The sequence below is a fragment of the Ahaetulla prasina genome, chromosome 8, assembly GCF_028640845.1.
Source record: "Ahaetulla prasina isolate Xishuangbanna chromosome 8, ASM2864084v1, whole genome shotgun sequence".
Taxonomy (NCBI): domain Eukaryota; kingdom Metazoa; phylum Chordata; class Lepidosauria; order Squamata; family Colubridae; genus Ahaetulla; species Ahaetulla prasina.
The window spans coordinates 31353197-31380670 of NC_080546.1; the positions used below are offsets into that span (position 1 = coordinate 31353197).

The window sequence follows — 27474 nt, forward strand, 5'->3', positions numbered from 1 at the left end:
ACCAGATGGCTGATGGGAGGCGCGCGTACATGCACGGCAGAGCTGAACTGGGGCAACAGCTCATGTGCCATCAGAGAGGGCGCTGCGTGCCACCTCTGGCTCACATGCCATAGGTTTGCCATCACGGAAGTAGAATCTTGTATTTAAATCTTGAACCATAGTTTTCAATCAAAACATGACATGTTCAGTAACTAATGTACACATCATCTAATCCGGGATTTTGATTTAATCTTTTTGTAATTATAACCATTTATAAAGAGTTTTGTTTATATTTTATTTTTATTGGAAGGAATTATAGCCTGGCACATTCTAGAAAGGAAAAAAAATCCTTTCCAGTTTAAAGCCAGGCAAAATCTAAAGCAGCCTTTTCACAACTTATTTAAGTTACTTTGGTGGCAATGTCTGAATCTGCTTCATCCAATCAAAATTAGGAGATAAACTCAAACTCTTTTAACATTTTGTCTTTTTCGTTTTGGTCTATTTTCTTTAATCAAGTGGGGATTTTACATGTCTAATTAAAGGTGCAAGTGGGTCCGAGTTCAAAATCATATAGTCAAGTGTCCTAGAAACTGGGGTTGATTTAGTCACGAGTGCAAAACATTTCACTTATCGTAAGACTTTATAATTCTCTGCATAGGCATTGATGTTAACCACATCTTATATATGAATTCTTCTGTTCCAATTCAAGCCCATATAAAAACCTCAAGAGCGCATAGATGACATTTTGGTGTTGATATTTCAATTACAGGTGTTGAAGAATATTTCACTTTCACTTCAGCAATGACATTCTGAGGCTACACACCTTTACTTGGGAAGTCAGCCTATAATGCTTTTGACAAATGAAAGTATAATTAGAATCGCAGCATAAAACTCCAGCTGAAATCATTGATTGAAAAGGCAATTCAAGGAATGTCCTTTCTTCTTCTTGGTTTTCTTTTGCTTTTTACCCAGTTTGTTTTTATTTAACATCTTATTGGCTTTATCCTCCTTAAACCATGGGCCCCACACTCCTCCATTAAAATTTGGGTTGCTCCTGGGGTCTTTGGGTGGGTAGCGAACAGGCACAGCTGTCTTATTGAACTGGGAAAGTCTCCGCAGCAGCTCCTTGACTATGCTTGGATACTTACTAGAGAGGTCCTCTCGTTCATAAGGATCAGCCGTGATATTGAATAACCACACAGTTTTTCCGGCTGTCCATGAAACCCGTTCATTGTGCCAGCGATTGGGGCCAACATTACTAAAAGACTGAGGAGGGACCCAGTCACCATATCCTGGGTTCCCCGTTAGCAGTTTCCAGTGGTTTACACGGATGGCTGACTGAATGGCAGTGTTCCATATTCCAAAGCCAGCTGCCCAAGAACCATTTCTGGCTTTTGTGTATATGGGATCAATATTGTGTAAAATATCTATCCTGGGAGACCGCCTGCCTTCACTGATGGTCTCCCATACATCATAGCCATCCAGTTGTATATCTTCAGCAATTTGTCCTTCCGCTAAGGTAATAAGTGTTGGAAACCAGTCGGTTATATGTATAAGCTCTCTGCATACACTTCCCTTGATTTTAAGTAAAGGGCTATGAACAAAGCCAACTGCTCGAATCCCTCCCTCCCAGTAAGTACCCTTGCTTCCTCTAAGAGGCCAGTTATTTCCACCAGCTGTTGGCTGGCCTCCATTGTCCGAAGAGTAAATTATAACACTGTTGCTATAATAACCATATCGCTTTAATGCATGGGTCACATTGTTGATAGCTTCATCCAAGCATGCCAGCATGGCAGCGTATCTGCGCCGATTGATATTATTAATTGATCTATAACGTTCATAGTACTTGCCCGGGGCCTGAAGTGGTGAGTGAACAGCTTGGTATGCAAGGTATAAGAATATAGGTTCCCTGGGATTATGGGAGGCTAAGATTTGTTCCACTCTTTGAGTGTACATCTGTGTAGAATACATTCCATTGTCATGATCCCAAGCAGCATTGTCATTTTCATACAAGTCATAGCCACACATTCGAGGGCTGTCACATTTGTAATGGGTGTAATAATCACCACTACCCAAAAGAGAGCCGAAAAAGGTATCAAACCCCCGTTGAGTTGGCATACATTCTTTGCGATAAAAGCCCAAGTGCCATTTGCCAATCATGTGGGTTGAATAACCTGCTTCTTTCAGTTTCTGAGGTAGTGTCACATTGTCCAGAGGCAGGCAGTTTGGCTGGGTCGGCCGTATGACAGAATGCTGAAGACCTGTATGGATTTGATACCTGAAAGAAAGAAAATACACCTTAGATAAAGGAGATAAAACTGAACTGTAAACAAGTATCACAAACAGGATGGAATGCACAATAGAGCCTGGAGCACAGCTCTATCCACCTTTACTTGGAAGCAAGCCCACACACATTCTTCACGGTTCTGAAGCTTAAATTCTGGGTTCCAGATCTGAGATTTTGGATACCTTGTATGAAAATTCATTCTTGCTGAAACACTTTAGTCAAGAAAGATATTCCTTCTTTATCTTCCCAGGGCTCTTTGCCAGTGACATATGGCAGGTGGATACAAGTTATGGAAACTCACCAATAAAGCGCCTTCTCCAAGATGGTATGCTTGAGAAAATGTCTTTTAGGTACAAGGCAAAGCGGCTTCTCTTCTCTCTGGCATTTGTACAGATTTATAATCAATTTGATTTTAAGATTTTATGATCTAACTGGAATAATGGCCATTATGTTTCCTATGCTAAAAAATGTGCATTATTGTATAATTTACATTTAATTGTTTTTATTTATTTATTACTGTTTTTGTGTTTTTGTAATCATTTAAATAATAGTAAATCATGAAGACTATTTTGTTTACTGGGTGGATTAAAAGAAATAATCCCTGTGACTTCCATAAAAGCCTCAAGTTCATTTATTAGTCTAAGTAATTATTGGTCTTCAAATACACAAAAAAACTGGTTCTGGGATTCTCCCTTCCTTCCTTCCCTCCCTCCCTCCTTCTTATTTTATACTAATCATTTTAAGTGCATCCTAAATATTTTTCAAATATGACTCTAAAAGAGTTGTTTGTATCCCAGTATCAGAATGATACTGTCAAAAAATGACCCAGAATGCATGAATTGAAATCAACTATTGGCAATTTCTAAAACAACTTCAGATTTCAAGCATAAAAAACATTCAAGTGATGTAGTATAATACTCATGAATTTTCAGTATCTTATTGAAGTAGCCCCTCTAGTAACTGAGTGATTGTAAAAGGTAAAATTGAAGCTTTAATCAAAGCATTCACTTCAATGCTTTGTAATAAATTGAACATTTATTACATAGGTATTATCTTAACCCTTATGAAATTGATGGAGCCCATCTTTGATGGATATACTAAGAGTCCCATGAAACACTGAAGGATAGCTTGTCCTTTCTCCTATAATTGTGAAGATGTAAATGGTAGCACCAGGGCGACAAATAGAAAATGGATTTGTATATTTTTTTAAAAATTTATTTGCTATATATATTATTGGCAATATAGTGAAGCGGATTTTAGTTCTTTAAATCTTAGTCATTTCATTTACTTGCTGAAGAGGGATAGTAATCACATAATCAAATTTCTCTTAGTTCTGTTTAAATCTATATTACAGAAGACAGGCGTCTTTATGTACACTAGAAAAAAAAGCTGGATGGAATTTGATGCTGACTTGTCATGCTAAGACTCATTTCCTGTAGAATGAGAACTTTAAATAAAAGCAGATCTTCCTGTCCATCCAACCCCAGCAATGCAATCTGAGAAAGAATATGCTTACTTATGAGCTACTTGTACAAATACCACAGCCAAAAAAAAACTCTATTAAAAAAAGCCTGGAATGTTTAGAATAAAAAAAATTCCATAGTTTTTAATTATTCACATGCATAAATATACATTATATATTTAATCAAAAACAGCCTGGTTATCATTCCAACTAATACATGGAACAAATGTAAGGAATCCTCATGTTTATTTGGCCAGGAATAAGCACTATGTTACCCAGATGACATTATAGCAATTACATGTTTGGTTACAAGTTAAACAAAACGTAAAAGCAATGCTTTTTAATTGTGATGGTGAAAAAAGTGTCTGAGACTGTAGCAACTTGGACTGCTACAAAGGCCAATTATTCAGTACTAGATGATATAAAACCAGACTGCTCACTAGAAGCATTAATAATGAAGCTAAAGGTTAAATATTTTGAATGCATAATGTAAAGGGAAAAGTCAAGGAAGAATGCATAGAAAAATGAAAGGCTTTCAAAAAAAGAGGTGACAAAGTGGCCAGATACTATTATTGATGACAGAAGGGCGAACTTAAAAGAACAAGTGAAATTATGTAGATCAAGGGACAGACACAACTGAACGACTGAATAACATTTTGAAAATGGAAGGAAATGGGAAGGAATACACAAACATAATTATCTCATTCACTGAAAAAACATGAAGTCCATGCTCCTAAAGATAAACGCAGTGGGAAGGGCGCCTATATTTTCTGAATGTATTTAATAGTTTACATTTTCAAAAAATTGCAGAAGCACTGATTTAAATCTACTGTCCTGCTTTGGAAAGTCATTTATATTGTTGTTATTTCTTGTCCTACAGCCCATACATGTAATCTTGTTGTTGTTTTTTAAACTGATACCATTTACATAAGAGGACATATTTGTCAAAAATAAATATTTGAAAAGGTTAAAGGAATTCTAATAGCAATCTTAAGAGGACTATTGTAATATATTCTTGACCATTCCTGGAATTTCAGAGCTGTATTTTACTGAATCTCTGTATGGAAAAAAATATCTGAGACTGTAGCAACTTGGACTGCTACAAAGGCCAATTATTCAGTACTAGATGATATAAAACCAGACTGCTCACTAGAAGCATTAATAATGAAGCTAAAGGTTAAATATTTGAATGCATAATGTAAGGAAAAGTCAAGGAAGAATGCATAGAAAAATGAAAGGCTTTCAAAAAAAGAGGTGACAAAGTGGCCAGATACTATTATTGATGACAGAAGGGTGAACTTAAAAGAACAAGTGAAATTATGTAGATCAAGGGACAGACACAACTGAACGACTGAATAACATTTTGAAAATGGAAGGAAATGGGAAGGAATACACAAACATAATTATCTCATTCACTGAAAAAACATGAAGTCCATGCTCCTAAAGATAAACGCAGTGGGAAGGGCGCCTATATTTTCTGAATGTATTTAATAGTTTACATTTTCAAAAAATTGCAGAAGCACTGATTTAAATCTACTGTCCTGCTTTGGAAAGTCATTTATATTGTTGTTATTTCTTGTCCTACAGCCCATACATGTAATCTTGTTGTTGTTTTTTAAACTGATACCATTTACATAAGAGGACATATTTGTCAAAAATAAATATTTGAAAAGGTTAAAGGAATTCTAATAGCAATCTTAAGAGGACTATTGTAATATATTCTTGACCATTCCTGGAATTTCAGAGCTGTATTTTACTGAATCTCTGTATGGAAAAAAAAATAATCAGTGTCCCTGCCTATAAACCCCATTCTTTTGTAAATCTAGCTAGAATCTATTCTGATGAGTTCATACACAATGGCTTGAGTTCTAGGAGCATACAAATATTTGCTTCATGTGATACAACGAGCTAATGTGATACAACGTAATGCTTCATGTGATACAACGAGCTAATGGAAGCAACATTAAATTAAGGACTGTACTGATTTCATTTGCTGGACATAAACAAAACTTTGCAGGATTTGTAGAATTTGGGTTTATTATTACTATCGAATTAGATGCATTCAGGAACTCCACAAATATGGGCTGCCCTGGATAGCATTCTTCCACTGATGAGTTCCCTCTGCTGACAGTAAAGGCATATGTTGCCTGAGACTCAGGAAGCAAAAAAGAACCTTTATACTTAAAAATAGCATTCACTGATAATTATACCTTCCATGGATTTGACTAGCTTAAATTGTAACCATCAAGTCTGATTGCAGCAAATCCCAAAGTTTAACTATGCCCCTAACTTTCCCCATACTTATTTTCAACGATCGACTCCCTTTTCTAAAATTGTAAAAGATTACCTGCATACAGGTAGTCCTCAGTTTATAAACACAATTAGATCTGGAATTTAGGTTGCAAGCTGTGGTGGTCATTAAGTAGTCTTGACTCAATTTGGCAACCAAATCCAGCATATGCAATGAACAGGTTTTTGCTGATTTCTTTTGGAAAACGGCAAAAAAACTCCACCATGAATCATAATTATGTGACTATCAGCTGCTGCAACCACTTCTAAATGTAAGCTGGTTGCTAAGGGCCCAAAGTGGTGATTATGACATTTTATGATGGCTGGAAGGTCCTTTGCAGGCTGTAGAGCACTCTTCCTAAAGTTGTTGCAACTTCAAATAGTTGTTAAGTAAGTAATAAGATCATTAAGGCAGAACTACAGATAGTTCTCAACATGCAACTACAATGGTCCTATAAGGCACCTTAGGGACACATCATGATGGTTTTAAACGGGTCAGTCATAAAACTGACCCATTTTTACAATTTTTTTGCAGTGGTCATTAAGGGGTTGTAAATGGCAATACTATGGTTGTTAAGTGAAAATGGCAGCCATTAAGTGTTAACCCATTGTTTGCTATGGGTTCAGTTTTGCCCAAAAGTGGAAATGCCAATTTTCAGCAAAACTATTGGAAAACACAGTCACATGACCATGGGACCCTGCAAATGATCATAAATGCACCTGTGCCACTGAGTGTCCAAAGTGCAGTGACCAAAGTGTCCAAAGTGACTATGGGGGGGAGGCAGACCATGGGAACTTTGGATCTGGGTTGTAAGTTCCCTTTATCAAGTTGGTTGTTCAAACAATAGTTAAGCAGCTAGTCGTAAGTCAAGGACTACCTGTGCCTGTACACTTTTACTGTGTCACCTTTAACTAAAGACCACCCGAAATACTGTAGCTTTTTTTCAGGGGATCTGTTCTAATATCCTAATCATTCTAGCTGCTGTTTTCCTTTCCTGTTCTGTATTTGCTAGGCACAAATCAGACGGGAATACTCTTTAGAGATAGTGTCTATCTCTTTGGGAATTTACTCTAATTTGCAAGGACTATTCTATCAGTTATTTTAATATTTCATTAAGCATGTTTCCCATTGCTGAATTACAGCATGTAACTACTTTACTTTGCATATTTTTAATCTTTATTTTAAAATATATTATATATCACTAGCTGTTAGCAGAGCATTTTTAAAAAAATCTTTTAGACGTTTAAAATAACAGCCTCTCGAGATATTCCAGATGAAAAATTGTTATTCGTGACAATTTCATAATATGGATAGAATAAAAGTAATTATCATATGCACATATGAATGTTCTGTTGAAATCGCCCTTGGGTAGCTTAATTAAAATGTTTAAACTGCTCAGCCCTCCTCCAGGAAAAACAACAGCATATTATCAAGATTAAAGTTTTAAAAGCTGGAAGACTTTATTTTACAAATTGATTAAAAATCTGTTTAAAAGTCTATCCATTGCACATAAAATTCCACAATATTATGCCCTCCAGCAAATGGCTAAGCTAAATTTCAGTTATGGGAACTGTAGGCAATGCATCTGACCAGTAAACAGACTGGGGAAAGTTGCCTTAGCAAATGCCAAGGCAACTTGAGTGGCTCAGGCTGTAAGATAGCCTGTTATTAAAACACAGCTGCCTGCAATACTGCAGGTTCTAGTCCCACCAGGCCCAAGGTTGACTCAGCCTTCCATCCTTTATAAGGTAGGTAAAATGAGGACCCAGATTGTTGGGGGGGCAATAAGTTGACTTTGTAAATATACAAATAGAATGAGACTATTGCCTTACACACTGTAAGCCGCCCTGAGTCTTCGGAGAAGGGCGGGATATAAATGTAAATTTTTTTAAAAAATTAAACTTTATATAACACAACAGAATTTTGGAAAGTCGCTGTCAAAAGACAGCTGAACCTGGGCTAAATCAGTTATGTGATTTAGCATGAAACAGTCTTTCCTATTGGTTACTAATTAGCTATCATTCAGCTAATTCTATATTAGCTCTGTATTCTATTAGAGAATCACTAATACTATTAGAAATATTTGCAATATGTGTTTATTAGAAACTGTTCAGGCTAGATGGAAAAACTTTGATTCTATAGTCCTATCAAATGTAACATTAAATTGGAACGTTTTCCTTGCAGTGAATTACCACTTTCTGAACAGATACTGAAAGCTTCTTTGTTCTGTCTAAAACCTACCTGTGCAACATGATCTTGTTAGGGGTGTTTCTTATCTCCTGTTTCCTAATTTATTCCAGATCATTATGCATTTTAAATTGTTGCAGCAGCTCTAACTTCCTAGAATCCTGATCTATCTCTAACAGTTGTCTACATTTTATAAAAATACAATGTCTTTTTTAATATAACAACCAATTAAATTCATAATAGCACCAAAATATTGATATTAGATACTTACCTAACATCATAGTTGGCCTTCAATAAAACTTATTCCCCTACTTATTTTCCCCAGATATCATTAAACAAAATTTACCTTTCTGTTTTATACATTTTTTTCAAGGCACAATATATTATACTTATGCTCTGTCCAGCTGTCTATATATTTGAGACGTTCTATAACTTTATATGGGACAAAATGTAAATTCTCATAAAATAAATTCATACATTATGATGCAAACGCTGCAGAGGTCACTGCATAGCTGACATGAAATCAAAATGTGTATTTTATGTAGACCTGGCAGCTTTCTGATAAATCATGTAAGCTTTCATTGACCCCATTTTCAGCAATCCATAAATATTCTGTGAATTGCAATTTTTGATACCAAGAATGAGTCAAGGCTTCCTACTTCCTGGGTTGTGTCATCTGTGTTATTATATTCTCTACAGTCATCAAACACCAATCCCATATAAAGGAAGAGTCCAAAAAATAAAGCTCAAGCTGCAGAACTGCAAACTCTACAGTTAGCATTAGTAAAAAACCAAAAAAAAAGTTACATAAAACAGTTTTGCTCTGTTAACCGAGATTGATGGTTGAAAGAAATCAATTCAGATACCATTATAGAATATTCAGTATGATGCTGACAGAACAGTTCCACAGCCAGTTGCCAAAGCAAATTAAATGAGTTCTTAAGCTCATCCAACAAGAATGATGTTCTTGGATAGAGAATCAAGCAAGGAGAAATTGGAGTTCTAAACACGCTTTGTTCCACATAGTTCTACACAACCAAGGCAGAGAGAAAGATAAGAAAGAAAATCTGATAAATAAGGTTTCCAGACGTCTGACAAAGATGGAACTAGCAAGCAGGAATTAATATAAAGTGCCAGGAGCTATACTATCTACACAGGGATGTCAAACTCGAGGCCCGGGAACCGAATCCTTTTATCTGGCCTGCGGGGCCACCCTGGAAGCAGCGAAGGACTGGTCCATAGTGCCTCTGCCAGCGAAAATGGATCTTGGGAGCCCATTTTCTCTGGCAAAGCACTCGGGCCACCAAAAGGCGCTCTGACACAAGTAACATCGAGCTGGCCATGCCCACCCTGGCCATACCTACCCAGCCCCCGAGATCAAACACAACCCTGATGTGGCCCTCAATGAAATAGAGTTTGACACCCCTGATCTAGGATATTTTAATCTAGAACAGTGATGGTGAACTTATGACACACATGTTAAAGGAGACACGCCATTAAACTTTAACGTACAGTAAGACCTGATAACTATTCTCGAAAACACGACCTGTTTCATGTGATGTTTGCAGGCTGAGGAGGCCATGTGAAGATCAGATGTGCTCTCACATGGCCTTCAGTCCCTCTGGAAGTTGCACAAGAGATAGACAATTGGGGTGGAGACCAGTAGTGGGTTCCTCTTACCTTCGCTACCAGTTTGGAACTGGAAGTGTGTACACTTGCTTGCTTGCTTCGCTTGCGCAGGGTGCTTCTGTGCATGCGCATAGCATCCGTGAAGACGTCCAGATGGGTGGGCAGAGCCTCCCACCACCACCACTACTGGTTCACCCGAATCGGGGCGAACCAGTAGAAACACACCACTGGTAGAGACCCTTTGAGAGCTGTATGCAATGGGATTTCATTTTAATGTATGCCAATTAGTGTACATTCAAAATGACAATAAAGTTATTCTAAGTTTAAGTCTTCCCATTTGTTCAGTGGGGATTGACACACCTGCAGAGTCAAGTTAGGCATTTCCTGAATTTTTGACATGCTGAGCCTAAAAGGTTCACTGCCACCGAACTAGAGCCTTTTGTAGTGCCAATTCTTTTGGGACTGAAATTTTTAGATTATTAAACTGGATGACATATTTTAGAAGTCAAAAATAAAATTAAAGTTGGCAATCGATGCAATATTTGAAATAATATTTGAAATAGTGATATTCCGGGCAATCAGATGATAAGCAGACAATCTATGATGATTTTAGCACATTCATTTCAGTATGAGATGAAGGAGTTCAGAGAGTTGGAGTGACAGAATCAACAAAGCAGTACTTCAGAGAGAGTGGCAGGAGAAAGGCTGCGGACAGCATCTTAAAAGGGATTCCTTTTATGCAATGTTCAGTTGTAGGAAGAGGATAAAGAAAGAAAAAAGAAAGAAAAGAAGCAAAGATTTCTTTTTTTAAAAGCTTTCTTTCCATAGCAAAGTGGGAGAATTTTCTAAGATAAAGCACTCTCAAATGCACACACACATACAATATTTGCTAAGAAAGAGCAGCTTTTGCACAGAACTATTCACTTGCGAATGGAGAATAAAATAGAATATTTCAGGAATGGAGACAGAGGGAAAGAGACACAGATGGGAGAAGAATCACCTTTGCAGCTCCGAGCTTTATACATACATACATACATACATACATACATACATACATACATACACACACATATATATATATATATGTCTTGGCATATTCGGGTCTTTTCCCGTGAAGGTTGAGGGTATCTTGGCGACATTTTGACAAGGTCTCACTCATCATCTTCAGGCTGGTGCTTTCGGCTTCGTGCTTGTGCGAGCAAAGCGTGGTCGGAACTGCCGTCTCTCTGTAAATACTGGTGGGGAGGTGGGGAGTGTTGCTGTGAGCGGGTTGGTTGGCTGTGTGTGTCGTGTCCCACTCCTCCGCTGACGGCTGGGTCCGGGAAATCCGAATCAGGCTTGCCTCTGCAGCTCTGCCCAAAGTCCTAGCAAAGTCCTCAGAGCAGGCAGGAGACCAGTAAGTGACTTCAGCAAGATAAGTTTGACTTTTGCCTGACTCAGAGACTGCCAGAAAGTAGCTCCTTTATATAGGCCATGGGGTGTGGCTCCATGACTCAGCACTCATTAAGGCCTGCCCCTCCCTTCCCTCTGTTGCCTCCGCCTCTCCAATCTTCTGATGCGAGGGTCACTCCAATCAGCTGTTCTTGGGAGTAAACCCTCCTCAGGCTCACCTGCTGTGGATGAGGGGGAGGGGTCTAGCTGCTCCGTTTGCCTGGGCATGGAGTCAGGGCTGGGGCAGGGAGATGCTCCTTCTTCTGCAGTTTGTGGGGGCATGGAGCCAGGACTTGGGCCGGAAGGCATACATTCCTCAGTGTTGGGGAGCAGGTAAGAAGGCCCCGGCTGCTCTGAGGGCGGGCAAGACACAACAGTGTGGTTGCGTCTTCATTGGTAGATGGAGGGGTGTTTGCAGCTTGGTAGGCTGTTTTATAGCATCCTGTGTGGGTGTGGTCCTAGTCTTTTGTGTTGTAACAACCGGGTTAATGGGCTGTGTGGAAACATTCTGAGTTCTGGGAAGTGGTAGTGGTAATGGGCTTCCTGGAAATGTCCTGAGTTCTGGGAATGTGACCTCCTGTACCCGAATATGCCAAAACCTACATACCTATACCTGTGAAAATCTACGAAAACGTGTGTGTGTGTGTGTGTGTGTGTGTGTGTGTGTGTGTGTGTGTGTGTAAAATCTATCTCAGGATTGAACTAACTTCATCAGTGTTGCACTGATGACATTACTTAGCCAGGTAATAAAATGTCCGCAAGCAAACAACAAAGTTCAGAGAGTACTAAGGACTCCACAATTTTTCTTTTTTAAAAAAATAAAACACCTTTTATTAGTGCTATTATTGCTTAAATATTGTGCTGACATGGGAAAAATAGAGATGCAAGAAGAAATAGTATAATATTGTAAAAAAAGGAATATACAACATGAATGTGTTGTTTCATGGCTGTATTATCATCGATAGTAACAGTTTTACTTGGTGTCATTTATATTTATTGTTTTAATGTTTTATGATGTATACCACCCACAGTTAATTGTTGAGATGAGCACTTATAGAAATTAAATAGAACATATTTTCACCCTCTTCCTTTTATTTTCCTCAACCACTAATTGTTACTTAGATATTCATAACTTTCTTTAAACTTTTACAGATGATGTTTATATCTATTTAGGTTTTTTAGCTGTTTGTTAATTTCTTTCTTTCTTATCTTCAAAGTCATGTTTATATGTCTTAGCTTGCCTTGCTCTTTAATATGTTGTCTGTAAGAGAGCCATTCCTGCTTGAATTTGGTTAGACCTCTGTTATATATATATAACATATATATATGTTATATACTGTCAGTTTATATATATATACTGTCAGTTTCACCATTGCCTCATATTCTCCAATTTTGTCTCAATATCATGATTGGCAAGCTTCTTGTTTTTTCTAATATTGTGCCAATTAGTTTCTGCATCTTTCTTCAGCATTTATTTTATTTTATTTATTTATTTATTTTTGTCACAACAATATATGTAACTATCATACAGAAAGGTTATATAGTATATAAAGGTATAAGCATATATATACCGCTATATATATATAGGAAGAAGAAAAGAAAAACAATAGGACAGGAATGGTAGGCACGTTTGTGCGCTTATGCACGCCCCTTATGGTCCTCTTAGGAATGGGGTGAGGTCAATAGTAGAAAGTTTTTGGTTAAAGCTTTTAGGATTATGAGAAGAGACCACAGAGTCAGGTAAAGTATTCCAAGCACTGATGATTCTGTTACAGAAGTCATATTTTCTGCAATCTAGATTAAAGCGGTTGACATTAAGTTTAAATCTATTGGTTGCTCTTGTATTATTGCAATTAAAGCTGAAGTAGTCTTTAACAGGAAGGACATTACAATAGATGATTCTATGAGTTAAACTTAGGTCTTGTCGAAGGCGACGGAGTTCCAAGTTTTCCAAGCCTAGGATTTCAAGTCTGGTGGGATAAGGTATTTTGTTGTTTTCAGAGGAATGGAGAACTCTTCTTGTAAAATATTTCTGGACACGTTCAATTGTATTGATGTCAGAGATATGGTGAGGGTTCCAAACAGGTGAGCTGTATTCTAGAATTGGTCTAGCAAATGTTTTATATGCTCTGGTTAGTAGTGTAGTGTTTTTGGAAAAGAAGCTACGCAAGATTAGTTTTACAACTCTTAGAGCCTTTTTTGCTATGTATTTGCAGTGGGCTTTGGCACTTAGATCATTTGACATGAAAACTCCAAGGTCTTTAATGGGATGGGAGTCATCTGTAAGGTAATGTCCATCAAGCAAGTACTTAGTGTTTGGGTTCTTTTTTCCTATATGTAAGACTGAGCATTTGCTGGTTGAGATTTGGATTTCAATAAATTGTGATACTTTTCATTTATTCTCTCTTGAATCATTTGTAACAAATGGTTACAAAGTGTTTTAATTTAAAATTTTATTTTCACAATTCCCTGAATATTTTGACATATTCCTTTCCAGTAATTTTGAATTGTCAAAATAATTACTATGAGGTTAACAAATGTATGTTTCTCCTGATGTCAAAATGTGATTCTTGAGCTATCATTTTTATGACTTTATCAATGCATACAGCTATTCACTACCATGGTTGAAAAATAAGCAGAATATATGAAGCCTACAGCATTATTCATTCAAAAGGAGGAATTCATGTAGGTGGATCCATGATATATAGATATAGATATTTAACTCTTTGGTCCCCAAAACAATACAATAAATCATCTGAAAGATATATGGGACTAGATCATGGGACTAGACTATAATGGTCTTGATTGGTAAGAAAGCACTAATCTGCAGCATTTGCCCTGTCCCCAACACCCTAAGAATGTGCTACTAAAATTTGCACAAAAAAATACTGACTTTTTGTGGGACATTTCCCTCCTTTAGTGGCTTCAAAATTAAGGGCTTCCTGCTCCAATTTTATCAATTAGTCTCTGTCCTAATAGCTATTTTTCAGACAGATTTCAGGCTGAGCTTGGCACTGGGTTGGGACAGAAAGATAAGAATCTTAATCATTAATTCTAAATTAATGCATCTCAATGGTCGTACAAAGACTCAGCTGATACATTGAATTAACAGCTCTACAAAACATTGTCCAACTATAGGAGGCACAAAATTCAACAGCAAGGAGTTCAAGCTAAAAAGGGCAGGTATTCCCTGACCTTTAAGTTTACTCAAGAGTTTTTGTTGACTAAATTTGTCAGAGGCTTTTTGAAAGTAGAAATAAATAATGTTGACCTATCTATTCACATGCTGCTGACACGGAAAAAAAAAACATTGTGAAAAACACCTCCAGAAATTCGGTAAGATGAGATCTGTTTTTCCAGAAACTTTAAAGAACTCCAATTTTCTTTCAGCACAATTATTTTTCCTGATGTTTAGCTGTTTCACTTTGATTACTATTTCTAGCAATTTGTACAGAAAAGACATTAAGCTGACTGGCCATAAATTCTTGGAACTCCCTGGCTCCTTTTTTGTTTAAAAAATGATGTCATATTAACTATCTTCTGGTTCTTTGAGCCGGAGCCTGACTTGAGGGACAAGTTACATAATTTTGCAACATAATCAGCAATTTTATATTTACAGTAAGTCAGGCGGATGCCAACATGACCCAGTGATTTATTACTGTGAAATCTCTCATAGTGTCCTATGAGTTGCTGGAGTAGCTTCTCCAGTTACCTCAATTTGTTTTAATTGTTACAGTGCTCCCCTTGAGAAAGTCAATAGGGGCATCTACCCTATATCTTCTGCAGTAAAAGGCAGATGCAAAGATTCCAGCTTCTCTCCAACTTCCATACCTTCCTTGATTCACTCCGCTGGGTAACTGGTTCACTACTAGGAAGGGTTTTTCCACCTATCATTAAATCAGAATCTGTCTTATTGTAACTTAAATCTTTTATTTCATGCCCTGTGCTTTGAAATGAGACTGAACAGATCTTGACTTTCCATGTGATATCCTTCCGTTTAAAGAATGCTATCATAATGCCCCCTTTAGTAACTTAAGGCCAAGCATAACCATTTCTTCAACCTTCTCTCCATGGGGTTTGGTTTGCAGGTACCTAATTATTTTACATTGTCCTTTTCTGAACTTCTTCCAGCTACTCTGAACTTCTTCCAGCTACTCTGAAAATTGAAAATAAACACAATGCCCCAGATAAGGTCTAACCCAGGGCTGTCCAAACTTGGCAACTTTAAGACTTGTGGATTTCAACTCCCAGAATTCCTCAGCCTGGCTGAGTTGAAGTCCACAAGTCTTAAAGTTGCCAAGTTTGCATACCCTTGGTCTAACCAAGACAGGATGAAGTGGAATAATTATTTCTTGCAATTCTTTTTGCCTTTTTTTTATAACTGCACAACATTGTTCAAGTTTAGTTTCCAATCAAATACAATTTCTACATCTTCACAATTATCATTACCAAGCTGGATATCATCTATCCCAGTGGTCTGCAAACCTGGCTCTTTTAAGACTTGTGGACTTTAACTCTCAGAGTTCCTCAGCCAGCAAAGCTGGCTGACAAACTCTGGGAGTTAAAGTCCACAAGTCTTAAAACAGCCATGTTTGCAGACCCCTGATCTATGCTATATCTCTGTGTTTGTTTCCTAATGAGTTTTCACTTGTCTTTACTAAATTTCACTTACTGGTAGTTACTTTTAGCCCACCTCTCTAACCTATTAAGATTATTTTGAATATTTCTTCCATCTTTTGGCTATTAGCTATCCAATCCAGTGTTATGTTATCTGCAAATCAAAACTTTCTTATCAACAAGTTGTGGGGTATTTCATCAAATATTTTGTAAAGGTCAAGCTATATTATGTCTACAGCATTCCTACACAGTTATTGCGTAAAAAATTCACCAAATTTAAAAAACAAGAGAAAAAAATACTCTGGCAAGATTTTTTCTTGTCAAACCTATGCTGATTGACTTCTGGTAATTACCACATTTTTTCAATGTGTTTACAAATCACTCCCTTTATGATCTGCTCTAAAATCTTTTCATGCAATGATGTCAGACTGATTTTATCAGAACTTTTTAAAAGATGGGAACAACTCATGTCCTCCTGCAGTCATCTGGAATTTGTTGATAGTAATTTCTTAAGGATGATACAAAAAAGTGCAACAATTGCTGTTTTCCAAAGGAAAAATAAGAGACAAGACAGCATCCCATTTCTACTCTTTACCTGTTCACATTAGCCTTTTTTAGGATACAAAATAAAATTAGCTACCATATTGGCTCTTATTGTGGATGTAGCGAAGATGTCCTTGTTCAGTTGAGATAGTTGAGAGGTGGCAGCATAATGTCTTGGCTCTTGCAGGGGATCGGTAGGAAATCCTACAGGCAAAACAGGCAAGGCAAACTTCCCATCAATGGGAAGCTACATTACCAAAGCAATGTTCCAAAACTATTATGTAATATTTCCTTTGGAGAAATAGCTGGCTTATAAATATGCAGAGCTAATCAGCTCAACTTTCCTAGGGTTGCTGGGAGCCCCACGACTCTGTTAGAAATTATAAGAGGGTTACCTGAGAGTGATGGAATGAGCCTATATGTGTGTCGTGCGGCGATTGCCATTATTATCTCCCCCAAAATATTGCTTTACTTGTGCCATAGACAGAGGAAAAATGGAAAACAGATGCTTCCCAATTATTCTCCCATTTTATTTTTTATTTTATTTTATTTGCATTTATATCCCGCCCTTCTCCGAAGACATTTATGTTGCATAAATGCTGCATGTGAGAGCTGCACATAATAACAGACACTGTATGTTGAAAGATTACCATTTTGTACCCAAGTTGTAAAACAGAGCTTATTATCACAAATGTATTTTGTATTTCTTTAATCTTCCTGTTCTTTTGACATATTACCATTTTGTTTTGTTTTGGTTCATGGTTTTTTTTTAATGGAGTGCATTACTGAAATTGTATTTCACACATCTTCTAGCCATTTAGAGATTTAAAAATCTACTGAAATATAACATATTTTAAATATGCTGTATCCTAAAAGCACGCTATCTTTGGCTCATAATCTAATGCACATCTGGTTCTCTTCTATACAATACAATTTGCTTCATATAGTGGAAAGTTCACAAGCATAGGAAGAAAGGAGTTCAATGGTACATTATAAATGGCTCTGGTGCTATAAAATGGACACGTTCCACCCTGTTTAATGGAACATGGTTCAAGTCCAGCAAAACTACTTATTATATAAACAGATCTGAATATAAGATACACTACCTATGACTCAAACTTATGTTTTATGAAGACCTTTGAAATGTCAAACTGTCAGTCAATTAAACAGATTGTCAAGATAAGATCACAAAACTGGTCTAGTCAGTTTTGACTGGTCTAGTCAAAACTGGACAAGAATGCAACTGAAAACAAAAAGATGGCATTCTAGAGGGCAGGTTAAACAGAAGACTTCTAAACTGAAGAGGAAAATATATCATGAAAGGGCATTTTGATATGAAATAGATTAGGACTCCTTATGTTTAACTGCTGAAGAACTAATGAACTTTGTCAAGTATTCCATTCATGGTTATACTATAAGCACCCATCTCAAAGAAATGGGTGGAATTGGAAGGATCCATTGATTGACACTTCTTAGCTTCTACTATCTTGCATGTTGTTGTCAGCATCTTAAAAAAACCTGAAGGTCCATTATTTATAATAAGATAAATGGACAAGCTAAACTTTTCATCTGACCAAAAAATATAGTGGTGAAATATTCTTGCTATGAGAAAGAAAGTATGACATTGTAGCTATTTTAGAACTTAATGTGAAAGTGAACACATATTTGCACTAAACAACTGTCATTTGACATTATTTAGTTCCAGGAGAAAAAAAATATGTTCTGCCAAGTGCTATAAAATGAACATTCTTAAGAAATGCAATAGTAATAAAAGTCTTGGAGTACATTGAACAAATGGGAGTAAGATTAAATATAAAGATCAAACTAATAACTACAGGTACAGAACAATGGAGGCATTAAAAGTGTGTGCGTGGGAGGGTATTTACCTCATTTTAGGATGAGTAAAAGCAGTAAAGGAGCCAGCAATGAAAAATACACCACAAACTACTATTTGAACCTGAAGGCCTTGGAAATGATACTGAGATGCTAAGATGTGTGACCAGGGATGTCAAACTTGATTTCATTGAGAGCCTCATCAGGGTTTTGTTTGACCTCGGAAGGTGCAGAGGGGGGCGTGGCCATGGCGGGCATGGCCAGCTTGACGTCACTCATGTCAGACACCTTTATTGGCCCGAGCACTCTGCCAGCGAAAACAGGCTCCCAAGCTCCGTTTTTGGCTGTGATGGCCTCCTGCAACCCTCTGCCAGCGAAAACGGAGCTCAGGAGGGCCTCCCTCCTGAGCTCCATTTTCACTGGCAGAGGCATCACAGGCCGGTCCTTCAGCCCCCAGGCCTTGAGTTTGACACCCCGGTCTATACGTACAAATAATACAATCAGGTAGGCAATAGTCTATGCTGAAATTGGAGTTTGAAGAAGCAGAATAAAAAGAGCATTGACACGTTTGAAATTTGGTGTTGAAAAAGACTCCTGAGAATATCATGGACAGCCAAAGGGGAAAAAAAATCCTGAAAAAATTCAACCCAGCGTTCTCACTTCAGGCACAAATAGCCAGTCTGAAAATTCTGTTTTGGATATAATATGAGAAGAAATATGAGAAGAAAATACTTTATACCAACTCTGTGCAACTTTCAACACTTAGAGAAGTTATAATCCTTGGAAAAAGGAAGAAAAATAGGACAAGCAGCAGCAAGATGGATGACCTCAATTATAGCAATGACTGGTGCACTATTGGAAGACCTGAAGGATCATATTGGAAACAAATCCTCCTGGATAAAATTTACCTTTTCGATCACTAAAAATTGATACTGACTTGTTGGAGCATAATCAATCACAACCAACCAAACAACTGACCCACCATTTAAAATTGCCTCCAATAACTTACCAATAATTTAACATTGTTTATGGATAAAATCAGCAGTGTTTATTGCTTTTGTCCCATTATTTCTTAATTTATATTGATTTATGTTGGAGTCCATCTATAATTTTATTTCCATTAACTTCTTTTGACTAAAATTCTGGATTTTCTGTTTTCTTTAAATACTAGAGTTATGAATATTTGCTGACATTTCAAGAACTATTTACATTTTGCTCACTCATGAACCACTAAATCGCATAAATGTGATATAGAGTTCCCTTATAAGAAACATTAATTCCCCCCCCTTTTTTTATCTTGTTATCCTATTACTATAATAGCTTTTATCCTATTAATTAAATAATTATTCTTTAATCTTTTTTGTCTCAAGTGGCTTTCTCCAAAATTATTATACATCTAAATAATTCTGTGCTATTGGAACAAATATATAAATGATATAGATTTAATATTTATTAAATTTATTTTTATTTTTATTACAATAAATGAAGAGAGGTTCAAGATAAGATGAACTTGAACACAAAGAGAACTCATTGAAATGACATTAATTCAGACAGATAAGAGTATGGTGGAGAAATGCCTGCTAGGAATGAGAAGTTCATTTAAATGAATTAATAAAGGAAACCACCTTTCTAAATATATACATATATACCGGGGTGAAATTCAGCAGGTTCTGACAGGTTCTGGAGAACTGGTAGTGGAAATTTTGAGTAGTTCGGAGAACCAGCAAATACCATCTCTGGCTGGCCCCAGAGTGGGGTGGGAATAGAGATTTTGCAATATCCTTCCCATGGAGTGGGGTGAGAATGGAGATTTTTCAGTCTCCTTCCCCTGCCATGCCCACCAAGCCACACCACGCCCACCAAGCCAACCACGCCCACCAAGCCACACCACGCCCACCACGCCCACCAAGCCACACCACGCCCACAGAACTGGTAGTAAAAAAATTTGGATTTCACCACTGATATATACATGCATATACAAGACACACATATCAACAGGCAGCTCCTTGAAACAGTTGAGGGTATCTACAGCTATAATTTTAACAATTATATGGGAATACATTTCTTAGTAACAATTCTAACAAGCATTTGAAATTGCAGTATTTAAAGCATTAGAAACTCCAACAGATTTATGTGTAAGATAGGAAATAATATTAATTACATGAAGAGAATATTTAAGCATGCCCTCTAGCATTCTTCAAAGATCTGAGAACATCACAGAAAAGTAGTCAAACTGCTAGATAATTTTTCTCAACAACTGAGATTAGAACTACTTTTAATAGATTTAAGTAAATAGATAGATGTTAATATAGAAGATAACATTTTGATAGTAAGCACATTTAAACAATTTTAGAAGATGCTTATGGACTCTCTTTTCTGAAGTTGGTGAAGCAGTCTCTTTGGAGATATTCTACAATCTACAGTTTAAAATAGCATGAGGTATTAAAGTTAACAAATTCATCTCCAACGCTGTATTATTTTAAGAGTAAATGTGATCCTTGAAATTGGTTTAAAATGAAATACTTTAGAAATAAACATACAGGTACATTTTCAGAAATTCAAGGAGAGCATCAGGAATTGCTTTGGAATCCTGAACTTCAGTGATAGAGAATCAGAAGCATTATGGAATGAACTTCACCTGAGGTAAAGAATGGAAGTGTTTTAAATCTCTATTTTGATGTGTTGCCCCTGTGTGAAGTTTTATTGGATTTCTTTAAAATTTTGTAAAATTATAGATCTTATCAAATAGCTTTCAGGGGACACATTTATTAATAGGTAATTCATAAATCATACCATAAAAAGGAGTTAAGGTTTAAAGATGACAACAAATGAAACAACCGTAGCTTTTGTTCATCCACTTGAAACTTTTATTTAATTTTGCAGATGAAAACCTCCTGGTGCAAAGGCCCTGATTCATCCTTCCTTCCAAAGAAGACAGAAAGGGTAAATAAAATCAGGTCAAGAATGCTGCTATTGTTCTATGGGGTATAGCTAAGGCTGATTTTAAAACCATATAAAGATTCTAAATTATACACAAGTGATAGGTCCACTTCATTAATTAATGTGGATAGTATAATTTTAATTACTTTATTGGCTAGGTGGCAGAAGGTAACCAACACTCTCAATCAAGGCTTATAAAAAGTCAACAAGGATTAGATGCAGAGCCCAAGGCAAATAATCAAGGATCATTATATTGTTTATTTGACAGTATATACTGGAGGGGATCTACCAAAAGAATAATGAAAGACATCCCTGCATACAAACTGATGCTCTGATATTTATATATTTTAGAAAGGAAAGGAAATGATAGAGGCATACATATGCAGACATATTAGATGATATAAGCATACATATCAATTAATAACTCTCAAATTGTTTCTCTCCTTTCTACTGTTACCATCTTTAAAAAATATATTAGTAAAAAAAAAAATTCCAGTGGGTTGCCATAGGCCAGTGGTGGCGAACCTATGGCACATGTGCCAGAGGTGGCATGCAGATCCGTCTCTGTGGGCACGCAAACCATCGCCTAGCTCAGCTGCGCTGCACATGTATGCGCACCTCCCACTGGCCAGCTGTTCGTTGGGTCTCTGCCACTCATGCACAGGGGCGGGGTGCATGCGGGACGCATGTGCATGCACAGAGGGAGGGGCACATATGGGGCAAGCACGCATGCCTGGGGGGCATGGCCTATGTGGGGGGCCGCACATGTATTGCATTTTGAGGGTTTGCGCAGGCTGTGGGCACTCGGTCTGGAAAAGGTTAGCCATCACTGCCAGAGGCATATTGTGATAAGACTTGGATATTCCAAGACCACATTCTTTTACTGTCTGTTTCTATTCTATCAACATAGTACCATTCGTCTGAAAGTTTCCTCCCACAGGCAATTTATGTTTATTAATTGATTGATTAGATATAGCTGAACACAGAAGGAACTTCAGTTTACTAATATCTACTGATATAGTTTCAGAAAAGGCCTTTGATTTAGTTCAGATTAAATTTTCAAAGCTAGTAATTAGCTTTGCTGGTTTTCTAAGGGATTTTGTTCATTGGATTAAGATGCATTATTTGCCATGGTACATTAGAGTCATCAGAAACCATAATTTCAACCTCTTTTGAACAACAATGTGGTACTTGGCAGGGCTGTCACTTCATCCTTGCTTTTTATTTTATTCTTAATCCTTTAGCTAGAATTGTGTAACAGTCTTTGGACAATGTGGATAGTGCTTTGGTGGGATATTATTTTTATATGATATTTTGCAATAAGTACCTTGCAGGTACTTATAGGTAGTACAGTGTTTTAGAAAATGTTCTGGCTATAAAATTACCTGGGATAAAACTTGCTTACTTCCTTCAGGCTCTAGCATATCATTGCAGTAGATAAAGAGAATAAAAATCTGAGTTTTGTGATATCCGTTGCTTATGTTTATTAATTGGGACTGCATTTCTGCCAAAATATTTTTAAATAAGTAGAAATTAATATGTTGAAACTTTAAAGAAGTTTTATTAAGTGTAAATGGATGTTTTAAAATTCCATTGTGTCTGATGGTAACATTAATTTTATTAACATGTATATTGTTCCTTATTTGATTTATGTCCTTAGCAGTATCCCAGTGTTAATAGCAAAAAAATAATAATAATAATAATTCAAGTTGATAGATTACTTAGGAATTTTATTTGGGATGGTAGCTCACCAAGGCTTTCATTAGCTGAAGTAACTATAATTTGAGCAGAGAGGATTTAATTTATCTGATTTGCAAAAATATCATTGCACTTAGATTATGCCAGTCATAAATATGTAAGTGAAAATGTAATTAATCATAATGCTTTATGATCTTTGTTGGAAAATAATTATTTATAACTTCAACAGTCATGATATAAGTTCTTAGAAAAATCTGGGGAAAATCTTTGGGCTATATTGTGGTATAGACCTGGTTCTGATCATGAATTTTTAACTCTTTGGAAAAATTCTACTTTTAAAATAGGTGGTAAATATTTTATTGGAAAATATGTGTGGAAGCCAGGATAGCAATTTTAATAAATTCTTATATAAGACTATCTTAAGGATTTTTCCTGACTTTAAAGAGAATTGGGTCAACTGAGCTCACAACAGTGGCAGTATTTTCAATTTAAGCATATTTAATGACTCATTTTGGCTAGAAACTTTGGCTGCTTCAAAGGCACCTGTGATGCTTTCCTATTTGATGGAATTCACAACAGAAGTTAAACCAGCCATAAATCTTTATCAAAAGTTCAAGAATATTTTTACAGCAGATATTACTGGAATATATTAAACATGGATTAAAGAGTTGGAATCTCCAAAATTGCCCCATTAATAGATTCATCTTCTTAAAAATGTTTAAATGGTATTGGTAAAAAGCTGATTAATAAGAAATGTATTTAGAATGTGTTGGACTCCCCAAAGGATGTACTGTAAAAGATGAAGATCAGATTTTCTTGGTTGGAAATGTTCAAAAATTCTGGTTTCATTAGTTCATATGATCCTGTGAATCTTTGACACTTTGGGAGGCGGACTGGTATTTTAAGATACATAAGTAGTTTTATGGAGAAACTCAGTTTCTGAAACTGCTAAAAGTTAAAGATATCAATGTGACCATCAATTATATACCAAAGCTCTAAAATAACTGTCCATTAGGAAATATGGTTGTACCAGGCATTGTGGTGGCTAAAAGGATATTACTGAGAAATTGGAAAAGTGATATTATTCCAAATGGTAAAGTCTGCCTTTGGAGATGTGTAACTTATCTATTTCATGCTAATCAAAAGATGAAACAATATGCCCTTCTTGGCATAGATTTTAAGATATTTTACAATATTTTCCATTGGATTATAAAATCATAATATACATTATTTTTTGTAAGCTAGTGATTGCAGTTTAGTATATAAGGAAGTTTTTTTTCTATATAAGGAAGTTGATTTATTTATTTTCTTCCGTTTTTATTTCTTATTGTGGATTGCTTAGTTTAGTTTAGTTTGATTTTTTGTTGTAATTTTTTTATTTTTGTATATTGTTGTTTGTACTTTATAAAAATGAAGACTAACATTTAAGACAAATAAAGAACAATGCTACCTGATACTATTGACATGAACAGAATGACAAAAACACTGAAGTACTTCTATATAAATTACATGCTGTTGAAATATTACGAAATCCGTAATTTTAGGTTGCAACATCTACCTAAGAAAGAATGGATTTAACAAAAGTACAGCTATTGGTTAAAGTCCCTGCTTCCAGGTGTGACATGTTAGCCTGTAACAAATACCAACAATGTGGAGTTGTGATGCTTTAAAAAGAAAATGACCTCATAATATTCTCTCATCAGCAAAATAAGATTCCTAGTTATCTGGAAGTAAGCCCACCCATTAAATTCAATGAGACTTAATTCTGAGCAGTTATATTCAGAATTGTGCTAAATTGATGTTTAGCATGTCCTCAAATTCGTGTGGTGTGCAAGAAATAAAACACATCAGAAATAAGCACATCAAACTGTTTAAAAAAAAGACTATGAATTTTTGAATTAAATAAAATTAATCTATGAATTAAATAAAATAAGCATGTATTTTTCCAGACAAGTTTGATGTGCTTATCGGGATCAAGTTAATGATCTCTCACACACTCATACCACCTACCTCCCAGTGATGAACTGACTTCTGGACGGTGTGCACATCGGTTGGACATAGTAATTCTCTAACTTAACTCCTTCCGCGGCTAGTTTATCCAGGGTAGGAGTCCGGATCTCTGAGCCGTGATAACCAACGTCTCTGAAGCCCTGGTCGTCGGCCAGAATGAAGATGAGGTGCGGCTGGGAAGGGAGAGGTCGTGTCTCGGAGTCTTCTTCCAATCTGGCTGTCCCGTTGGGTTCCTCGGGGTCTTCTTCTGCCGTCGTCGCCCCAGCCAGGTAGCCTTGAGCGAGGAGGCTGAGCACGGAGAAACCGGCCAGCAACCACCCGGCTCGCATTTTCCCTCGGCAGAGCCGGGTTCAGCGCCGCTGGTCCCTCCCGCGCTTCCCTTTTCCTGCGGTGGAAAGAGAAACTAGGACTCAAGAAGTCTTCTCCAAGTATTGGAGGGAAGGCGAGCCCATGGCAAACGTCGCCCGGCCAAGACTCGGGAGTGTCCAGGGTGGGACGGCAGAGGAGTCGTCGTCGAAGGGTGGTGGTCCCGGGGATCTCAAACCATCGACGGCGGCGCGCTCGGTTGCTTTCAGCCGCCGATACTGACCGCTCCCTGCTCCATCTTAACCTGGTTCAGCAACCTAGGAGCTCTCGCCTGCCAGCTGCAGGCAAACTGGAAGCACGATTTATGCCACTGTCCCACAGCTGGCGGGACAGACTCAGGGGAAAGTCCCGCGCGCGCCCGCTTAAGCTCGCTTGGTCGACCTCCCGAATTTCTCCAGGGAAGGAACTCTTCCCCCCCCCCCAAATGACGTTTCTCTCTCTTTCAGGAGAGGAAAGGCGCGACCCGCCAGGTCTTCGCTTTTTTCCCTCTTGCCGCCACCGGCGAATAACTCCCGCTTCGTTCCCTTTCCCTCTCCGCCCGCCTCCCTCGCTCCCACCCCTCCCTTGGCGAGAAAAAGGCCAGCCAAACGCCCGCCTCCCGACCTCGGTCCAGAGCGCGCACGCCCTCCGTTGCCGGCTAGAATTGACCGGGAGGAAAAGTCCTGGCTTAGTAGCAAACGCTTTTGGGAGAACTTTGCAAATGTAGTAGCGCCGGGACTATCAATTCAATTCAACTATTTATTGTCAGTGCACAACATATGTACAATAAGATTGGTTGAGCTCCCTCAGGGCACATACACACACACCCCAACACACAATACAACTCATAGTGAAAACAAAAAATCCCTAACCCAATAAATCATATTTAGTGTAATCAAAAATAATTATTTGGGTTTTTTTTTAAAAAAAGGGTGAGATATACAACTCAAACAATTAAAACTAGAATCAAATCTAAAAATTGACGTGTTTTCCCATTGTCTACAACAAAAAAGTGTAAGCACTTGGGGAATTCTTGAAGGAATGTATTACAGGTAATCCTCAATTTACAAATAGTTCATTTAGCCCTGAAAAAAGTGACCATTTTTCACATTTATGATTGTTGCGATATCCCTGTGGTCCAGTGATCAAAATTCAGATGCTTGGCAATTAACTCATAGTTATGACAGTTGCAGTGTCCCAAGGTCATGTTATCTTCTGACTAGCCATTGATGAGAAAGCCAAATTCACTTAATAACTGTATAACTAACTTAATAACTATGGCAAGAAAGGTCGTAAAATGGGGCAAAACTCACATAACAAATGTTTTATTTAGCGACATAAATTTTGGGCTCAATTGCAGTCATACGTCAAGGACTATCTACATACCTAGCTGGGGGAGGAATTATGCACAGTTGTTGTTGCCTATTTTTCTGTTGCTCTGGGTTTTTTCCAAGCATAAGAATCTTCTCTAGCAATAGTGGGTTTCAAAACCCGTCGCTACCAGTTTGCTTGTGGGTGTGCACGTGAACAACACTTCTGTGCATGCACAGAAGTGTCAAGGTGGGTAGGCGGAGCCTCCTGCCACAGCTGCCAGTTTGCCCAAACTGGGGCAAACCGATAGCAACCCACCACTGTTCTCTAGCATCCTTATGTATTCAGATTTTTCAAGCTTTAACAGGCCAATGAGCAGGCTAGTGTAATGTTATCAAGCGCTGAATCGCATTTTCATTTTATAGTCCAAGGAATTGACAAGACTTTCTTCTTCACAAATTCACAGGCAAAAAAAATCCTTGTCTCTGCCTTTTTTGAGGTCTAGCCTTCCATTGCCTCATCCGTACTTCCTGAAAAGGAGAGAGGTCAGATATGTGTCAGACGCTCCTTGGATATATGTGTCATGTTCTTTCCTACTGGTTTCAAAGGGGTGTTAAACACTATATGGCAGAATTCATATATAACATGTCAAAAGCTAAACACAAAGCAAACATTGCTTTATTAATGTGCCAGCTAGAAGCAAAAGAGATAAATTAGAAACCTGTGTGGCTTCTTAATATAATCCCAAAGCCAGAAAAATAATATTCTAATGCTACCTAATGAAGCAACCATTAGATAGGAACAGAATTATTTGTGCAGCTGTCATCTGGCCAACATTCTAAATTAATTTGGCTAGGATTTGTATTTTTGCATCTTGTGTGAACTTCGATTGTAATGTGTTTAGTTTGTGGT

The 27474-nt window shown here is 37.3% G+C and overlaps 1 protein-coding gene across 1 annotated transcript; it reads right to left on the reverse strand.

Annotated features, from left to right (window-relative positions):
* On the reverse strand, positions 1-25762 carry ARSJ (arylsulfatase family member J). The gene is made up of 2 exons (XM_058192985.1): positions 24907-25762; positions 1-2257 (listed from the first exon to the last, which is right to left on the reverse strand). Exons 1-2 carry the CDS (start codon positions 25233-25235, stop codon positions 883-885), a joined length of 1704 nt encoding a protein of 567 aa, XP_058048968.1. The 5' UTR covers positions 25236-25762; the 3' UTR covers positions 1-882.
* Between the last annotated feature and the right edge of the window lie 1712 nt (positions 25763-27474).